At 36.1% G+C, this 21,378-nt stretch overlaps 2 protein-coding genes across 3 annotated transcripts; both read right to left on the bottom strand.

Moving 5' to 3' along the window:
- Positions 1-9,643: 9,643 nt before the first annotated feature.
- On the bottom strand, positions 9,644-13,339 carry LOC104232853 (probable folate-biopterin transporter 8, chloroplastic). Of its 2 annotated transcripts, none has more exons than XM_009786134.2 (2): positions 12,627-13,339; positions 9,644-11,760 (listed from the first exon to the last, which is right to left on the bottom strand). In XM_009786134.2, exons 1-2 carry the CDS (start codon positions 13,105-13,107, stop codon positions 10,604-10,606), a joined length of 1,638 nt encoding a protein of 545 aa, XP_009784436.1. In that variant the 5' UTR covers positions 13,108-13,339; the 3' UTR covers positions 9,644-10,603. The 2 variants fall into 2 exon arrangements, with proteins under 2 accessions (XP_009784436.1, XP_009784442.1); XM_009786140.2 differs by having other exon boundaries at positions 9,644-11,749; positions 12,627-12,709.
- A 5,563-nt stretch (positions 13,340-18,902) lies between these two features.
- LOC104232865 (uncharacterized) lies at positions 18,903-20,326 on the bottom strand. Its single transcript, XM_009786152.2, has 3 exons — positions 19,682-20,326; positions 19,495-19,587; positions 18,903-19,102 (listed from the first exon to the last, which is right to left on the bottom strand). Exons 1-3 carry the CDS (start codon positions 20,294-20,296, stop codon positions 19,019-19,021), a joined length of 792 nt encoding a protein of 263 aa, XP_009784454.1. The 5' UTR covers positions 20,297-20,326; the 3' UTR covers positions 18,903-19,018.
- Between the last annotated feature and the right edge of the window lie 1,052 nt (positions 20,327-21,378).

Consider the following 21,378-nt stretch of genomic DNA (forward strand, 5'->3'; position numbering starts at 1 on the left):
CAGGAGCCCGCCTGTAGAATGGAGGTTGTTTATTTTAAAAGTTGAAGAAGTCAGGAGCCCGCCTGTAGAACGGAGGTTGTCATAATTTTAAGTCAAAGAAGTCAGGAGCCCGCCTGTAGAACGGATTGTCATATTTTAAGTTGTTGAAATCAGGAGCCCGCCTAGAGAATAGAGGTGTTATATCTTTAAGTTGCAGTTGAAGTCAGGAGCCTGCCTGGAGAATGGAGGTGTTATATCTCAAATTGTAGTTGAAGTCAGGAGCTCGCCTGTTAGAACGGAGGTTGTTATATTTGAAGTTGTTGAAGTCAGGTGCTCGCCTGTAGAACGGAGGTTGTTATGTTTTAAGTTGAAGAAGTCAGGAGCCCGCCTGTAGAACGGAGGTTGTTACAATTTCAAGACGAAGTCAGGAGCCCGCCTGGAGAATGGAGGTGTTATATTTTTGAGTTGTAGTTGATGTCAGGAGCCCGCCTGGATAATAGAGGTGTTATATTTTTAAGTTGTGTTGGAAGTCAGGAGCCCGCCTGAAGAATGGAGGTTGTCATCATTGCAAGTTGCAGACGAAGTCAGGAGCACGCCTGGAGAACGGAGGTATTATATTTTTAAGAAGTAGTTGAAGTCAGGAACCCGTCTGGAGAATGGAGGTATTATATTTTCAAGAAGTTGTTGAAGTCAGGAGCCCGCCTGTAGAATAGAGATGTTATATTTTTAAGAAGTCGTTGAAGTCAGGAGCCCGCCTGGAGAATGGAGGTCGTATTATCTTTTAAAGTCAAGTTGGAGTCAGGAGCCCGCCTGCAGAACAGAGGAATATATTTCAAGATCAAGTCAGAAGTCAGTAATGCGGAGGGTTACAACAAAAATACCCCCATCATGAATCCCATTTCAGAAATCAGAAAGAAGACTACAAGAGCAAGTCGAAGATAGATAAGATTATGTAATTCCTAGTTTAAGTCTAGCTTCTTGTTTTCTTTTGGCACGGTGTAATAAGGAGATCGAAAAGTAGTAGCAACAGCATGCAGCAGCAGCAACAGCAAAAATGCAGTCCCATGGTAGTCCCAGCTGCCAAAACCTTCCGAACTACATTGACCTGATTCCTTTTTAGCCAAGGATATGTAGGAAACCTTTGAAGTAGAGGTTCGGTCAAATCATTCAAAAATGCTTCACACGGAGTAGCCATACGGGCAAAAAATGCTCATATCCGCTCACTTTATCTTTGCACGAAAACTCTTCGTGTTTCCAGACAAAGAGAGGCAGCTGTGAGCACGTGATTTTTGCCCTACGAGAACTACTCCCAGAAATTCAAAATAAAATAGTTTTGTGTTGTTGGTGATTTATTTGTAATTGCCTGTGCACGTTTGTTTTTACTTTGATTAAGAAAAAATATAAAATATGTGTTGCATGTGTAGTTAGGGTTCAATTTCACAATTAGGAATTGATTAAACAATATTCGTTTTACGAAAAATGAAAAAATCGAAAAATAACGTACTTCGCATTTTAAGTGTTTAATGTCAAAGTGGGTGATTATCTTTGTATTTAATCTTATGTGATAATTGTTATTAAGGGTTAATTAGTATTTTTGAGTTAATTTTGGCTTTACAATTTATTTGACAAATTTTTGGTAATTAGGAATTAAAAAGATAAGAAACAAGAGAAGAAAATCGGACTAGGTCAATTTTAAAAGAAAGTTCAGGCCCAATCCAAATACCTTTTTACCCGGTCCAATCCAACCAGTCTTGGAGACGGGTGGAACGACGCCGTTCGGGCATGAAGAATCTGGGCCGTTGATCTCACTCGATCGAATGGTCCAGTCCATCTCCAGATATATCCAAATGACGTCGTATATAGCCAATAGATCCAGGCCATTCATTTCATTTGATCCAATGCCTCAGAACAATCCCCACAACCCGACCCATTTGCCCCCGGATCGACCCAGTCCCCCAACGAAACCAAACGACACCGTTTCCTATAGGGGATTGATCCAAGCCATTGATCTCACTTGATCGAACGGCTTGGATCAAATCCCCACCCCACTATATATTCCCAAACTATACCCAGCCCCCCCCCAAGCCAAACCAAGCCCCCCCTCTCATTCTCTCCCAAGCCTCGTCTCTTTCAAAGACGAGGGACCCTAATAGCCGCCACCCCATCCCTTCATCGTAAACCCGGCGGCGCCGGCTCCGGCTCCGATGGCCGTGAAAATAACACCCCTGAACCTCCTAACCACCCTCAACACGATTCCATACTCCATTAACCTCGAATCATACTACAACTTCTCGAATCTTCGACCGAAGACCCCCGTCCCAAACCCTAGCTTGTCCACTTAACCCCAAAATCACACCCAATAATCCCCTTGACCTCCTCGTCGCTAATCCCTAATCATATTGGCTCGAATCCGAGTAAAACTCATCGAATGGCGGATCTAGGGTTCGACAGTTCGAGACTGTTTCGAAGCTGTCAGTGTCGAACGGGTTCTGGTTAGTATTATAAGCCTATTTCTGATGAAATAGATGTATAATACTAACTGGAACTCAAGTTCGAAAGGGCATATTGGTGAGATCCGAGAAAAGAACAGTGAGTTCTTCTTAGCTTCTTCTTTTCCTTTTTTCTATGTGTTTGTTTGTCTGTGTAATTAGTCGCTTCTTTAGGTTTTCAGTTTAAGTTAATCCAGTATATATTCTGCTTCTTTTTCTGATTCTGGTTAGATTAAATATTCCAATGTTTGTTTGAGTAGTTCAATCAATTCTTCGTTTGCCTAAATTAGGTCTGTTATTTTCTCTCTTCTCCATCAGACCTTTTTCTTGTTGTTCGTCATTTTTGCATATGAGTTCAGTTTGTTTGTCGATTCAGTGCGTTTACAGTAATCGTTCATTTTGGGCTAAGTTTAATTTAAAATTGAGAATGTAGTTAGTCATTCCCGCGTATCGGTGTCAATCATGGTCTGAACTTTGACCTTGGCAGTTCAATATGGTTTTGTTCGGATTCATTGGTCTTTATTTTTATGCTGTTTGATCCGATCCGAGTTCTAGCTCAAACTGCTGATTGAATTTGAATTAAAATGGACGAGACGATTGAATTAAAATGGACGAGACGAGCCTCGCTAAATAAAAATGCAAATTGCAGGGCCCTCAATAGATGGTTATTTTAATTGCTTAAATTTTGAGACAGGCCATTTAGCGAATTTCACAGCCTTCTCAAAATAATAATGCGTTAGCATCTTTAGGCGGGTTTTTAATAATATCTCCCTAAACTCGGGTGCACATTTATGTGACTCAAATCCAAATCTCAACGAAGTTAGAACGTGTCAAAAACTGCGGGTACATTTATGTGACGCAGTTCGAGATGCGTTTTCACGACGTTGCAATTCTCTTTTGGAATAATAAATAATAAAAGCGGTTAAAAGTTGAAATTTGCGCACAGGTTCATAATTGTTAAAATCAGATAATTTAAGCCAGATATAGCAGTTGAGCGACCGTGCTAGAACCACGGAACTCAGGAATACCTAACACCTTCTCCCGGGTTAACAGAATTCCTTATCCGGATTTCTGGTTCGCAGACTGTAATACAGAGTCATTCTTTTCCTCGATTTGGGATTAAATCGGTGACTTGGGACACCACGAATCTCCCAAGTGGCGACTCTGATCCTTTAATAATAAATCCCGTTTTGATTGTCCTTTAATTGGAAAAACTTCTCTGCGCCCCTGCGTGGCGCAGGTAAAAAGGAGGTGTGACAAATGGCACATAGAGATAGCTCCTATTCTCCTCTCCTAGATAGTGCATCTGCAACTCTGTTCTTTGTTCCTTTCTTGTACTGGACTTCATAGTCTAAACTAAGTAGCTTGGCCAGACCCCTTTGTTGGAAGGCAGTAGTTACCCTTTGCTCTAATAGATACTTTAAGCTTTGGTGATCTGTTCTAATAATAAAATGCCTCCCTGTAGATAGTGTCTCCATTTATTACAGCTGATATCACAGCCATGTATTCCTTTTCATAGGTAGATAAGCCTATGTGTCTAGGCCCAAGGGCCTTGCTGAAAAATGCTAGAGGTATGCCTTCTTGCATTAGTACAGCCCTCATCCATGTTGAGCAAGCATCAGTCTCCACAATAAAGGTCTTTGTGAAATCTGCCAGGGTAAGCACAGGTGCAGAAGACATTGCATGCTTCAATGCTGAGAAGGTAGAGTCAGCTTCTATGGACCACTGGAAGGAATTCTTCTTCAGTAGACTGGTTAGGGGTCTACTAATGATACCATAGGATTTTACAAACCTCATGTAGTAGCATGTTAGACCTAGAAAACCCCTTAAGGCTTTTATGGACTTAGGCATAGGCCAATTAGTCATAGCCTCCATTTTGGAAGGATCTGTAGCTACACCTTCCCCAGTAATGATATATCCCAGGTACTCTACCTTGGACTGTCCAAAAGAGCATTTGGAAAGTTTAGCATATAGTTGTTCTTTGCTCAGTAACTCCAGTACCCTTTCAAGGTGTTGTTTGTGCTCAAATAATGAAGCACTATAGACTAATATATCATCAAAGAAAACTAACACAAACTTACTCAAATAAGCTTTAAACACATGGTTCATGAGGGATTGAAATGTAGCAGGGGCATTAGTTAGACCAAAGGGCATAACCTTAAACTCATAGTGCCCTAAATGTGTTTTAAAAGCAGTTTTATACACATCGTCCTCCCCCATTCTGATTTGATGATAACCAGCCCTCAAATCAATTTTAGAGTAAATACAGGCCCCATGTAATTCATCCATTAAACCATCAACTAGTGAGATGGGAAATTTGTCCTTAACAGTCATATTATTAAGGGCTCTATAGTCAATACAGAATCTCCAGCTGCCATATTTCTTTTTGACTAAAAGTATTGGTGATGAAAAGGGGGAGTGACTAGGCTGTATTATTCCATTTGCTAGCATTTCATTGACTTGTTTCTCAATCTCATTCTTTTGAAAAAAATTGTACATGTAAGGCCTTATGTTGACTGGTATTGTGTTTGGTTTCAGGGGAATGTAATGATCATGGTTCCTCTTGGGTGGAAGGCTGGTTGGATCCTCAAATACATCAGGGAACTGCTTCAGAACCTGATGTATCACAGCAGGTACCTGCTCCTGCTCCTTTACTTCCTCTGCAGTTAGAGTTAACAGGTGAGCCCAAATAGCTTGCCCCTTCTTAAATAAGTGTTTAACTCCATTAGCTGACATGATCTTGAGCTCCCCTTGACTGTAAATACCCTTGAGTTCCACTCTTTTCCCCTTGTGAGTAACCTGAACCTTGTACTCTACAAAATCTAGCAGTACTGGGTTATGACCTTCCATCCAATCCCCTCCTAATATCATATTATTTCCTCCTAGACTTACTAGCCTCACAGAATCCTCAAACTCCACCCCTTGAGTTGCCCATTTGAACCTGTGACATGTATGCCTACTCATAAGGTAATTACTATTTGCTACAGTGATCCTCATAGGAGTAGATTCTGTAATTTTGCACCCTATCTTCTTAGATGTTTCTATGTCTAGGAAGCTGTGGGTACTCCCTGATTCCAATAGAATAGTTATTGAGTTTTCTTGTATTTCCCTCTTAGCTTAATTGTGTTTGGAACCTCAGTCCCAGAGAGAGCATTGAGGTTGATAGCCTCATCCATGACTTCTTCCTCTATCTGGTTTTCTGAATTGCCCTCTCCTCCAGTTCCTTCTTCTTCCACTACTTCTAATATAGCATGGTCTTCAGCAGCAGCCATGGCATTGATTTGTTTCTGCTTGCACACATGACCAGGAAAGTACTTGTCCCCACACTTCCAACACAACCCATTATTCCTCCTGTTATCAAATCCCTTATTTCCTGGAGCAGAGTAATTTGCTGGCCCTGCCCCCTTAGTTCCCAAAATTAGAGTGTGAGTGTTTGTCTGTTGCTGATTCCCATAGGTTGATCCTCTACCCCAAGGGGCCTTTCCCTTCTTATTCTAAGTTTCAATCACCTTTTCCCGATGTCTAGCTGTTTCTACAGCTTGACTTAGGTTGTAGGGATTCAACATCTTCACTGTATGCCTTATATCCTCCTTTAGGCCTTCTACAAAAAATTCTAAGAAAAACTCCTCTGGTATTGTAGGGCTTCTAATTAGAACCCAAGCCTTTAAATCCTCAAACTTCTCCAAATACTCATTAATTGTTCCCTTTTGTTCTATCTTCTTAAATTCTCTAATGAGATTGAATTTACTGTTGTCTGCATCTTGGAACCTTTTACACATTTCTTCACAGAATTCTGGCCATCTAACATTTCCTTTGCTTAACTGATAGGAAAAGTACCATGCTTCTGCCCTTCCATTGAAATGCAGCAATGCTTCTTCAAGCTTCTGTTCTGGCAGGTATACATGGTTATAATGGAAATATCTCTCACATTTCCTCAACCATGAACAAGGGTCAGCTCCCACAGCACCATCGAAATAGGGAAATTCCACCCTGGAGTTGTAGCTGTTATGGTAGTTATGGTGATTTCAATCATTGGTCAAAACAACAGGGATCTCCTCCCTTCTAAGGCTATTTCCCGGTTCTCCCTGCTGAAGGATCTCCATTGGAGCACTCCCCAATATTCCTGCATGATTGGGCAATAATTTCTCCATCAACACATCGAACTTCCTTGCCAATTCATCAATTTTGGCATCTATAGATTCATCCTTCTTATTTTCCTCTGTAATATGATTCTGTAATTGTGCTTCCAGCTTCTTTAGACTATCTTCCATGGATTTCGGCCTTGTTTCTGTAATGGTCATGGTTGTAGGGCCAGGAATTGCTTTGATACCAAATGTAATACTTGAATGAGAAATTAATAACAAAAGAAAGAAATTCGAGTTTTATCGATGAAATCAGCTGTGTTACAACTCAGTAGTACAATCAAACTAATACTCCAAGCTTGGAACTCGAACTGCAATGGAGGTTACCTGAGAAATGAAGGATTGAGTGAGAGAGAGAGAAAAGAAGAGAGAAACGAAGGAGAGAGGAGGGAAATGAATTACCAGATAATTGCATGCCTCCTTCTGTCCAGTTTTTAGGAAGGGATTTTTACCTATCTATACCATATATCAAATCTTATTACCAAAATTGTTCATAATTTGTTATTTACCCGTGTAGTCCACACTTTTACTACAAATTATATACCAATCCAAAAATAGGTAGATTTTGCCATAAAAAAGCCCTAAAATGAGGCACCAGATCTGTGTGTGATTCTGTCAACATCAAATTCGAATTGCTGCGTAATTCTCTCCTTCCTCAACGGAAAGAGATCTCTCTTCTCTCACTCAACTACAATTCTCAAAAAACGCAAGCTACTGAAGCTCCAGTAATCAAACGGAAAGGAGATTTTCTGTTCTTCATCTTCATCTTCATCTGTTCTTCCATATATTTTCCACCATTGATAGCCATTAAAAAGCTTGAAAGCTTTGAATTCAAATTTGGGTTTTCAAAAATCATTATTTGTTTGGATTGGGTGTTGTTGTAAATAATTCGGAATATGTTTAGGAGTTTATATCTCAATTTTGAGGGGTTTTGGTGAAGATTAGACTTGGTTTTGACTGAATTTTAGATTGAAACTCGAAGAAGAAGAAGAAGAAGAAGAAGAAGAAGAAGAAGAAGAAGAAGAAGAAGAAGAAGAAGAAGAAGAAGAAGAAGAAGAAGAAGAAGAAGACGTATTTCCAGAAATTGTAGATAAATTGTAGTTAAATTGTAGAATTGTAGATATATTGTAGATAAATTGTAGATGAATTGTAGATTGGGAAGACTAAAACTTCTACAAATCTTCTACAATTATGTCGAAAATGCCAATTATGCTACAATTGAAATGAGAATTTGGATATTAAAATTCAATGTATCTATTTTGTAGATATCTTGTAGATAAATTGTAGATTATTTGTATTCTGATTGTAGATGCATTATTTTCTGTTTTCACAAATCCAAAACGACTAAAGCTTCTACAAAATCTTCTGCAAAAAACAGTCTACAATTTATCTACAATTTTTCTAATTTGACTACAATTTGACTACAAAATATCTACAAATTCTGGAAATATGTCTTCCTCATCTTCTTCTTCGAATTTCAATCGACTGTGTTAACCAGTAACCTTCAACCACTGTCCAAAAAAAAATAGGTCAAAGAATTTCGAACTCTCTGCCATTATTATTTCCAGTGGGAATTCAAGCGGTTGGATCAAAGAATTTAAAATTTTCTTGTGAATCTGAAAATATGATATTCTTCGACGGTGGTGGGCAGTTGGGGATGATCAACGAGAGGAAGCATAGGAGCATCGTGAGTTGTGTGTGTGTTGTGAACAGTTGAGATGAAAGGAAAGAGAAAGTGGGAAGATACAGTCCTATAATTATGCCTAATATAAATGAACCCTTAATTATATCCCTAATTTGAATTATGGTATAGAAATGGTAATTTGGTATGCTTAAATGTAATAAACACAAACCTTAAACATTGAGGGTAATAAGGTTTGATATATGGTATAGATAGGTAAAAATCCCTTTTAGGAATATAAAGCCCAATTGACATAGCCCACTACTAACTAATTCTGTTACAACCCACTAACTAACTAACTAACAACCCAATATCGCTCTTTGTAAGAACTAATCTAGGCCCTTCATTTAGTAAGTTAACTTCTAATCTCAATCATTCGATTCATGCAGCTAACACCACACGTGTAAAATCTGAAGGTCTCATAGTCTGCCACGTCACTCTTCTCATTTTTATCTTTTAAACATTTCTTCAGCTCACTTTCCAAATTTGAACCCTAATGTTACTCCTTTACCAATTAAGAGAGATTCTTTTTCAGACATAACATAATAATAGGTTCTTCTAAACGAATGGTTTCATAAAAAGACATGTTACTTTATTATGGGCGTCGTTGTTGAATTTTCTGTTTATTAAACTTCTTTTTCCAGAATCCCACAAGTTCCATGTATACAGATTTTGAGTATATATATATATATATATATATATATATATATTGTTGCTCTTCCAACTATCATTTGTATCATTCGACTTACATTAGTTTCTTTTTGTTTTTTTTTCCTTTTATTATTTTTGTGTCTTTCTTAATTAGGAGGACCCGAATTAATGAACCGACCTTTTTGTGTCAAATTCAGGTTCCTAAGTTGACATGTGTATGACCAATTTATATCGTATCAATTTTTTGGTTCATTACTCTATTGTGTATGACCAAAATGGTATTTTTAATGTCGGTACGTTTTGATTAATAACTAATCAAAGAAGATTAGCGTGTGGTGGTTCGACTCATCTTTTATTCTCCATATTGAGCCACTTTGAGCAATTTGGAACTCATGTACTTCCTCCGGTCCACAATAAGTGACCAATTTTTTTTGGCACACCCACTAAGGAAATATTAAATTCTAGCAAAAATAGTTAGTGTGACTAAACTACCCTTCATTAAATGTTGCACCATAATTATAGTACGTAATACTTACTTCTCTTCTCAAATGTGAGGAATAAATGACTTTTTACGGATACGTACATAAGGATAATTTTGAAAAAATAAATTGAATTTTTTCTTGATTATATGAATGGACACTTATTTTGGACCAAAATAAAAAATCAAACTGGTCACTTATTATGGACCGGAGGGAGTACTATTTTGTAAAAGAAATGATTTATTCTTTCATATAGTAGTAATATTTTCCTCCACTAAATGCAGGCAAGAGAAACACAAGTAGCAAATCTTCCACCAACACACAGTTCATAACAATGGAAAGTTAAAGAAACTAATATATTCATTGATTAGTAGCTTTACAAGCACCCTTCCTCATCCTAGCACCCTTTTTTTTATAAGGGCGGCTTCCGAAGAAAGGCTTGTGCACAAGTATCGAGTAACTCTGCACACCAAGGCTAAGGTAGATGAAAAGAAATCACCAAATGTTATATTTTTTCCAAGTTAAAAGAATCCTGGCAACCTTTTCTCTTCTGTAAGTTCCTTTCCTTTTTTAATCCTTTGAACAAGCTCAATGAACTAAACAGCTAACCCTCCAATGCAAAAACAGTAACAGACTAGTTGCTCTTGATTGTGTCAGTGACCATATTCACATTCTTCACCTTTTCTTTCAGAAATTTACTTTACCTCTGCAAATAGGCATGTCGAATAACAAAATTCAGAGGCGGCCATCATCTGCAAAAAGCAATAGAGTGCGAGAATCCTACTCAAAACCAGCCTTCGGATCAGTGAGGAGTGCCTATACGGATCTGGAAACGACCCCCGCTAGACTCTCTGTAACTCGGATGATTCATAGATCATGAAAGTAACATTTTACACAATGTCGATAGGCTACATTTTCTTTCCTCGAGAAATAATCCAAGAAATCAGCTCTAATAAAAATGTTACTTTTATTATAACACCCGGATAATAAAAAATGCGCTTCTCAGCAGAGTCCAGAAATAATCCAAGAAATCAGCTGCATGGCTCACAACAGGTGAATTTCATAACGTACCAGAGACTGGTCATGAGTCGTTTGTCCTCATCATCAATTCCTCATCGTTAGACTAAGATACAACTCAAATTTTCTTGAACTCTGATTATTTGCCAGCTAGCTACAAAATTCTCATCTCAGAAAATCAGATTCTCTTTTGCGTCTATAAGAATAGAATGAATCAACAACTACTTTCCCTACCCTTCTGTTTTTTCTCGTTCTTTTACTTACACTTCTCTTCCTTTCCTTTTCAGATGCAGGTTGAGCCATAGGGACATAACTGAGCCATCCCAGCGGCAGTAGTGCTGCAATAAACTGGATAAGTATCCCAACATGCAGATTTGAGTAGTCACCGGACGTTATACCAAGGAAATTAGCCAGAGCAACACCTAGAAACCCACTAAATATTGAAGACAAACACAGAGCCGATGCCAAGAAAGACATGAGAGATCCTTCAAAGCCAGATGGAGCCAAACTTGCAAACAGCACATGGAACGGCAAGAGCTTAAAAATTGCAATAGTTTCTGCTAGACCCGAGAAGCAAAGAGCAAACCATTCATTTGGAATTCCCATTTTGAGATTAAGCTGCTTTACAAGTACAAGGTCAAGAAGAAGAGAAGCAGCATATGTAATCTGCACGACGCTAATCAGTTTTCTCATTGGAACCCTTTTGCCAAACCGATCATACAAGACTGTCAAAGATAGAAGTATCATATGGCCTATCACCTTTGACATCCCTATAACTGATGGATCAAGATTTAGGCATTGTGACTGATAACAAAAGATAGATCCGGAGAGGGCTGGGACTGCTAAAATGGACACAAAAATCCATATAAGAGGCCGAGCAATACTTTCTTCTCTAACTGCTATCATAAGATCCGAATACTGTTTTCGAAATATTTCCGTGATTGGTTCCCTAACAGCAGAGTAATTTAATGATTGAGCTAAAACAAGGGACTCTTCTCTGGTAGCTGAAGTCACTGCTAGTTGCAGAGCAAGCAGAGCGGAAAAGGCTAGAAACATTAACTTAGGTTGCTGTGTTTTGAGTAGGAAATATCCTCCAATCAAATTACCTAAAATTGCACCGGCAGCTGAAGCCATAAATGCATAAGATTGTAGACCAGGAATTCTGTTTCTTTGACCATACTCAGCCACTAGAGCATCTTTGGCAACTTCTGTAATGGATGCTCCGACGTTGCTAAGAAGAACACATGCCATAATAGCAGGAAGCGCTTCACTTGCAGCAGCGATTAATGCCAATTGACCCCAAGCCAAAACCTGGAGGAAAACTGAAAGAGTACATATTAGTACTTGTACAATATTTATACAAAGAGATTCTACTTTTTACTGTCACTATAGACCTTTATTTATATAAAAAGGATGAATAATAAAGCCAACAATTGCCTTCGGCCACCTCAACTTCTTCACACACACGCACGCGCACACACACAACAACAACAAAAAAAAAAAAGGAAAACATAGCCGATAGCGAAGAGCAAGATGAGTTGAATTTGCTAAAGAAGTAATTCAACTAGAGATAGCTTTAATGCATATTGGATCATTTTCAGCCAGCTACCAAAAACTTTACATAATGGCTTGCAATATGTGAACTTTCAAACCTACCGATGAATATTCTTTTTTCATAAATCCCAGTAAAATTTAGAGTCAAAGGAATTAAAATAGTGCACTTTAAAACTAATTTCACAACTTGTCTCAAAGGTTCTATTACGTAAATTTGACTTTGCTACACTAAAATATGTCCATTGTAATCATCCTTCCCACAAAACGAGGTTTTTAAATTGTGCTCTTGAATCTCGTGATTTTCTACTCCCAAACAGTGAATTTGAAAGGGTATCCCTTGCTTTACGCTAAAGATCAGTATCTTATCTATAGAAACCTTTCCCTATTATTAGAGGAAACTAAAAGCTGCAGCTAACTTCATTCCAACAACCTTTACACGTTAAGAACTTCAGCTACTGAAGTCAAGATACCAAAATCAAAACCAACCAAAAGTGCAAAAAGGACCTTAAAAAAACAACACTCTTCCACATACCAAAACAAAGAAAACTACTTAATCTTGAAACTCAAATATACCAGCAAAGGCCAAATATATGACAAATCAAATAAACCAAAGTAAAGGGGGAGAAAATATTACCTCCAATAGAAATATAAGGTATTCTATGAGCACCACCAATATAAACTGCATCAGACAAAATACCATAAATAGGCTTAGCAACCATAGGTAAATTCCCAGAGTACTGCACAAGTTGTAATGTAGATGGAAGCATATTTAATCCATCTGCCATGTGAAAATTAAGGGCCAACCAAGGAAAACACCTAAAACCCTGTACCCAATACCCAACCCCACACAATATTGCCATATTTTGTTGACTTCCCATTTGAGAAAACCCAATCTTTTCCTCAAAAAAACATTTTTTCTTGACATTATTAGGAAGAGAAACTTGCTCAACTTTTTTCTGAGGGCCTATTATCTTTATCAGATGTGTTTTGGGATAAAGATTTTGCTGATAACAACAAGAAACAAACTTGTTCAAACATGATAAAGATTGGTTTTTTCTGAAGTTTTGGACATTGGAGAATAATGGGTTTGCACTGGAAACTAGTGAACAAACCATTATTTTGAGCAAAAGGGTGTATTAAGCTCAGGTTTTGGTTCTTGATTTGGGGTGTTTTTCTGAATCTTTCAGAAAGGAAGGGAGAAAATAAACAGAGTGAAGGGAGAAATCTAGAAGATACTAATAAAGAATAGAAAACATATTTTGTTACTTATATGGTTTTTCTTTTTTAATCTAAAGTAGTGTGGAAGAAGGATTATTTAGGCAATTTGTTTAAAGAAGAAGAAGAGGGTTCCAGCTGATACCTTGGACAGACAGAGACAACAGCTTTGATTCTAGTATTAATTTTACTTGGCCTGTTCTTTTCTATGCAGATTTGAAGGGACCCAATTACTAACCCCATTGGGTATTTGTCTTACACGTGTCGGCACACACATCAAATTAGATCATGTTTTTTCCTTCTATATATATTGGAAAAAAGAAAAGAGTTAAAAGAATAAACGAGAAGAAGAAAATAAATGGAAAGCTCGCTATATTTTTCCCCAACTTGCGTGTTTGATAGGTTTACATTTTAACATTTTTTTTGTGAAAAATTCCTAGGGAAATTCGCAGCCGCTAATCTTCGGGTGTGTACTGTGTAATTGCTCACTATACAATAGCTTGCAAATCACACAGGAGATATGAACTGCACTCGGCATACCCGATGGGACGAGCTCTGACTGAGGAGGCTGCTGGTGAGGCGAATCGATCCCAGATCTCCCATGTGGGAAACAACTCAGCCAACTCTTACGGGCTTGATATAGTTTTATATAGTTTCTTTTCGAGGGAGAAAAAACTTAATGAACTGAACTAATTCGACACTGATCAGTTTAGCTATTTATAAATAAGTAATCAATGATACATAACAAAATTAACTCAGGCGAACTAATCAAATCTATCTTATGTTATCGATAAACAAGGAACCGCTTATGACCAGTGGGCAGTGGCGGAGTCACCTTATGCGAAAGGGTATCAACTGACGGTCCTTCATAAAATTATATTGTTTAGGTAAGTCAAAAAACAATTTTATGATATATATAATATGTTTACTCCCCATTATTTTATTTTATTTTATTTGTGTTTGTTTTTAATAATTTGACACCCTGAAATTTATATCATGACCTTCAAATCTTGTATTCATTTTTGAATAAATATTCTAGTAACACTTTCATACATTCACTTTTCATAATATTCGCGCATGTCAACTTAAATTAAATAATCAGAGACGGATCTAGGATTTGAATATTATGGTTCAACGTCCTTCAATATTTTTATCATTAAATCTATTGTATTTTTAAAGTTATGGATTCATATCTACTACTAGTTCTTATACTTTTGGTGAATTTTTACACATAAATATATACGTCCCGTCAAAAGTATTGGGTTCAATTGAACTATACGATGCATCCACCCGACTTAAAATAGAGAGAGAGAGCACGCATCACTGCGTCATTTCTTCTTTAACAAAGAAATATGGAGGCACGTGAATTGTGGATTTTAGGGTTCCTAAATTTTGTGGAAAATCTGGGTGGTTTAAAAATAGACTTGGGATCCAGAGGGTGTGAAAGAATAAAAACAAAATATAGTACTACACCTAAGTAATAGACGAAGAAGACTTGGACATTTGGCATGTGACCAATGGCTTAATGTGGGTGGTATATTCTTCATTTGTGAGACTTTAAAAACTTTCACTAATCTCATCAAACGCTCTTCTCGAGAGCGTGCTCCTCACGTACGGTTGAAACTCCAACCTTTACTCTCCTGTCAGAACTCAGAAGCACTGTTATTGTTGCACACTAGGGTATGATATGCTACCTTTGTTTAATAAACACAATAATGAAATAGTGCCTTCTTTTTTTAATTGAGAGTAGGCACGAACACCCTGTTATATCTTTGCTATAATTAAGCATGTTTCCTCTATGTTAGTTTTAGTTTAATATAATTACTAAAAAGAGCAAGGCAACCATATGCACAAAGTATTTCGTATATTACATATCCTCGGAAAGGGCCGCACTTTAAAATATAGACAGTCTATTCTAATGCAAATATTAGTGAATGCTTCTACAGCTCAAACACGTAACTTATAGATCACACAGAAATAACTGTTAGAAAGTTGTATTTGTAAACTAATTCTGGAATATATAGAATAACATATAAACAGAAAATGTAAAGAGATAAAAATCAATTCAAGCCCACTGAATTCACAGAGTTTCCTTAAGAAATTTAATCTCATTCTAGTACCCAAGGTTATGAATTATTTCCTCCCAGGATAGAACGAACTACACATTGGTGTAGTGGTACTTCAAACCCTAGTGTTTTAGTGAACACAGAGTTCGGTAGGAAATCACACTTACTTTTGCTTTGTTTGATGTTAAAAGTATGTAGAATGAGGAGAAACTCAAAAAATCGTATGGAAATTCTGAGAGAATAAACTTGTATGTATAGCCAAAGTTGGGCTGAAATATGAAGAGGTGCAACTCTTCAAAATGGTTGTTTATGCAAAACGGCCATAGCATAAATGTCATAACATAAATGGTTATGTACTCAGGAAAGTAAAAAGGGAAAATTGAAGAAGGTAGTTTAATTTTCAGTTACACAACTGAAAAACGGAAAATTAATTGGATTTAATATTAATATTTATTTTAATATTAATATTCTGTTATTAAAACGAATATTTAATAACATTTCCGTTAACACTTTACTATTAACAAATAAATTTGGTCCAAAAAATTAATCAATCGATCGATCAAATCCGAAGTCGAAGCCGAAGCCGAGCCGAGCGACGACGGTGCGAGGCTTGCGTACTTCTCAACTCTTTAAGAGCTAGAAGAAGAGCAATTGCTTATATACCCATAAAAAACCTCTTCCTCTACCAATATGGGACAATGTTCCTTCATCAATGGGGAAACTTAAAATTTCCCTTAAAAATTTCATTTCTCTCTATTTCTCATTCACCCTCTTTTAAGCATTTAATATACTTAAAACTCCAACAATAACTTTACAATTGCTCCAAAGTTTTGTGTTAGTTAATTTAATCACTATTTCATTAATACAAAAAAAACTCATACATACTTGAGAAGGGAAGACGTAGGCCTTATTTGTTTGCACTTAATGGAGGTTTGAATCTTGATTATTCAGATCTCAAACATTAAGTGCGTTTATTTTTAAAGTTTGAATCTTAATTATTCGGATCTTAATCGTTAAGCTTGTTTATTTTTTTTACTTCACAACCACTTAATGGGTCTGAATAGATTTGTATGATTAAGATCTATAAAAGAGACTTTATTTTCATTAAGATGTTATTATCCATATTTATTATTAGTTGTCGCCACCGTCTACCATTATCGACTACCACCACCCACCATCCCACTGCTCACACCACCATCATTCTCAATGACAACCAGCACTCATCTACCTTAACTACCACAACTAACCACTCCATTACCATCAACAACTATAGTTTCCACTGCTTATCATTATAAACTATCACTACCCACCACCATCTTTGTGAATTACAACTACCACCACCATCACCCGCCATTATTAACTATCACCACTCATCACCACCATCTCAATCATAATAGCTACCACTACCAATGATCACCACTAGATACTACCCTAAACTACTACCATCAACCAAATTTACCACCAGCCACAGCTTTTAGTCGGCATTCACAGGCACTACCGTTAGCCATCATCACCAACAACTATCATATTTTAAAAAAACTATACATTTTATTGATAGAATATTAGATTAATTAGTATTTTATTTGAATTTTATGTTTATTAATTTTCAAATAAAGGTAAATTTTATACATTCAGATGTTAAAAATCAAACAGTCTTAATCATTTAGAGGTCGTTTGGTAGGGTGTATAAGAATAGTACGGAATAAGTGGTACTAGTAATGCATGTGTTAGTAATGCAAGCATTAGTTATGCATATATTATTTCTTATCTACTGTTTGGTGTGGTGTACTAAAATTATAATGCATTGCATAATTTTTAAGAAAAATAGTCGTTTACAAAAATACCCTCTATATTCTCTAACTTTAAGGAACTTTAAGGAGTAATTTTGTCTTAAACCATGCTAATGCATGCATTAATAGTCTTGGCATTACTAATGTCATGATTTTCTATGCATTACTTATGCATAGGATAATGTCAAGTATGATGTATAACTAATGCCAAGTATTAGTTATATACAGGTTGAAAAAAATGTACCAAACAAGGTATTAGTAATGTATGGAGCTAATGCTTGCATTATTTTTTCTAATACCTCCTACCAAACGATCCCTTAGTATTCAAATCTTAATACACATATTAATATTCAAATGTGTATTCAGATTAAGATATCTTAATCATAATACATATCTTGATATACACATTAATCTTTAAAAAAAACAAATGAGGCCTTAATTCCTCGTAAAAATTGAAGCAGGAATTCATGGAGAACTCTATCCACAATAATTAATAGGAGTAGTATGAATAATAAGAAACTGTAAGAGTGGAAATGAAATCCTGCTAAAATTAGGAAGTGAAGTTTCAGCAACGACTCTAAATCTTGTCCACTTTAAGCGACAAGCTTGGCTAGTATGTTAGCAAGAAAATTTATATTTCCTATTTAATCATTAATTGAAATTCATTTTCCAAACTATTGTCGATTTGCACCGGCCAAAGTAATTAAAAGGTCAAAACACTTGTTATCAAAAAGTTCTTGATTTTCATAATTTTAATCTAAAACCTCTGCATGAAATCCATGCAAAATGCTTAACTATATATCATCATTATTTGTTCTTAATTTCCCCTATAAACAAAAACGAACCGAATATAAAAATATTTCTTACGATTCCTCTTGCACCGGCAATTGCTCCTGGAGAAGACCAACCATGCATGTTCATTTTATAAAAATTCTTTTTTACCAAGCCACCTTAATTACTACTCCCTCTGTTTCAATTTATACGGCGAAGTTCGAATTTCGTTAGTTAAAATTTTAAATTTTGATCGTGAATTCGGATATAAAATATTTAATTTTTTTTTTAAAATAATATTTATATATTTGAAACTACATAAGAAGGAGTAATATAAGTCACAATAATTAATAATCCAAAATATCTAAAGACACATAAAAAAATCAAGAAAAACTCATTTAACTCTCGAAATCCGAACTCCACCACATAAATCGGAACGGAGGGATTAGTACCATGCATCCTAGGCTCCTAGATGAATAGTTTAATTTCCAGGTAATAAGTCAGACTGTCAAGGGAAAAAAAATAATCCATATAATTGCAACTTAAGAGATATTATGGAAGTCTAATATACTTCATTATTTGATGCAAAAAATGATCACTGTGTATTCAACATGCAATCTTATTTCTCAGGACAAATAAAACAAGAAATAGAAACACTTATAAACTACTACTCCCTCTAGTCCATTTTAATTAATTTTTTTTATTATTCTTACGTATATTAAGAAATTTACCGTTTAGCATTAATTAACAATGAAATTGACCATATTAACCTTAACTTGTTCATTGAAAATACAATAAATATTCCTAGGCTCTTTACTCCAAAGATAACTTTAAAAAAAAAGAAGTTAATTCTTTTTTTATATCTTAAAAAATCAATTATTTTGGAACACAAAGAAAAAGCTAAAAAATCAATTAAAGTGGACCGGAGAAAGTACTATATAAGATGGTATTAAGTAAGAGGTTAGAAGAGAGCAATTATTTCATTAAAACTAACATGTGCGTTTATATATGAATTATATTCCTCATTTACATTATATAGCTAGTCTATATGCTGTTACGTAAGTATATACTATTTAATACCAAAAGTGTTCTCGCCTATAATGAAAATATACAGAAAAATAGGTACTCCTAGTAGTAATTAACAACAGTCCGCTCTTCGTTCAAGGAAATTAAGCAGATATTTTTTAACCCGACAAGTATTCTTTATCAGAAGCAGTACTGTGCCCCTTATCATCAGTTTCATTTTCATTCACAAACTGTTTTGAGCCCTGCAAATTTTAATCCAAACAAAATTAATTTAATATTAGTTACATTTTGCCAAAAACAAAAAAGAGAAGAAGTAAACTACGAAATTTTTTGCTCAGAATCTAAGACTTTTAATTAAACTAAATTACAGTAAATATTCTTACTAAATCAAAAATTTAAGAAAAAATTAGAAAAATCTAGGTTCATGTTTAAACAAAATTGCAACTGTTTAATTGAAAATCTCTGAAGTATAACAAACCAAGAAAAGCATTGATTTCGACATGCAACAAATTGTATATCCTGACTCAAGAAATTACTTTAGAATCAAGAATTTAGGTATTAAGATAGTAAACTTTAGAAACAAAAATCCAATATTACTGTAAAAAAATAAAAAATAAAAATAAAAAATGCTGACCTCAAAGTTGTTACTGTGATTCTCTTCCTTACCAGGACTAGTATCTTCTTTACCATCTGCTTCATTTTTTTCATTCAGAAACTGATTTAAAATCTGCAAATCAATGCAGCAAAAATTAAATATGAAGTTTACTGCAGACAATAAATACTAATATCGCAAAATATATAAGTAGTACATTGCATTTCACCTTTCTTTTGGTAGTCTTTTCAGAATTAAGTGATGGATTTGATGGCAAAGGCAGGTTCACAGCTGCCGGAACCAGAATATCAGTATTAGTAGGAACAGAAATTGATCTACAAAGAGGACGTTGCCAATTAACGGCAGAGATATTACTGTTCTTAGCATTTTCCGGTGACTGAAAATTCATGTACGTAACAAAAGCAGTAAAAGAATTGAAACCCGGTGGTTCTGAGAGTGTCCGCCGCAGAGTGTTATTGTGCGGCTGCGTTGCTGTGAATCTTGAAAATGGGAGTGGTGAAATGGCCGGATTATAAGTTGTAGTAGTTGAACACGTGGAGAATGGTGATTTGTTAGATACCCTTTTGGAGGAAAAGGGTGAAAAAGCAGGGGATGGTGTTTTTTCCGGTACCGTTTCGGCGGCGGCGGCGGTAGAGGAGGAGGATGGTGGTGGATGGAGAGTGATTTTTTTGGGGGAGGGTTCATCAGAAGGAGAAGAGGGTGGTGGTGGAGATTTTCTCTTCAGAGAGATACTCTTTATGCTGCAGTTTTCACCGGTGAAGGCGGCTGACGTGGTGGCAGAGGGGTGGAGGACGGCGGAGGAACCGTGAATGCTGGAAGTCATATCTGTTTTTGTTTCTGGGAAGTCGTAAAAATTTTCTTTCAACTGATTTCTTGAAGCTGAAGAGCGCGCCAATATATAACGAGATTTTACTGCTGGCGGTTGAATTTAACCAGCAAAAAATTTGACACGTTGCAAAAGACAGTGGGATATTAACGAGAATTTTTTAAATTATTCTTCTTTCTCTTTCAAGAGTTGAAACCAAAAGTAAATATATCGATTTTCTTAATATTTCCATTTTATCTTCCCCACCTCCTTCACGTGATTCAATCTGGAGGTGCTCTACGGAGCCAACTTCTGCAGCAGCAGAAATCTAATACAAATATTTTAGATGCCAATCATGCTGATGATCGAAAAGCAGCAGCAACATAGAAGCTGGGCAGCAGCAAATCGTCACAACAGTTCCAGTTATTTCAGCAGAGGAACGCAAGTTATTGGATGCAATGGTAAGTACAAAACCTGTGAATTCTTTAAATGTTGTTACTGGCAGCACTGATCGTGATAGTAGGAGCAGGAACAAATTGAAAAATGTAGAACAACCATCACATAATGCAATTTTGGCTAGAAGGCATGAAGGAAACACTCTGATGACACAAGATGTTCCCCAAGACATGCCAAATCCGCTACTGGTAGGCATTGATATATATGAAGAAGGGGAGGAAGATGATATCTTAAATCAATGCCGGGCAGAGGCATCAAGAAAAGGGGACCTATCACCTATGCATAGTGGAAAAATAAAGAAGGCACATACAAGGAAAAATAGTTGGGACGACAAGGTCATTGATTTTTTAAATGTTAGGCGACCTCCAATGAGAGTTGTCAAACAAAAGAAGGCTGCCCCAACTACCTCAACGAGGTCCAACCGTTCAAAAAATAAAGGATGATTTTTGAATACATCTTGAAAAATTGGGGTTGTAATGAAAAAGAATTACAACTTGAAGAAATTACAAGTTCGGACAAGAAGGGACAACATTTTAATTCCTTCATCATTTTATTCTACCATTATATTAGTATACTCATTTGTAATATCATCACAGAGTATGTTATAAACTCTGTGATGATCATTGAATATTTGGTACTTTCTA

The sequence above is a fragment of the Nicotiana sylvestris genome, chromosome 1 (assembly GCF_000393655.2).
Source record: "Nicotiana sylvestris chromosome 1, ASM39365v2, whole genome shotgun sequence".
Lineage (NCBI taxonomy): Eukaryota > Viridiplantae > Streptophyta > Magnoliopsida > Solanales > Solanaceae > Nicotiana > Nicotiana sylvestris.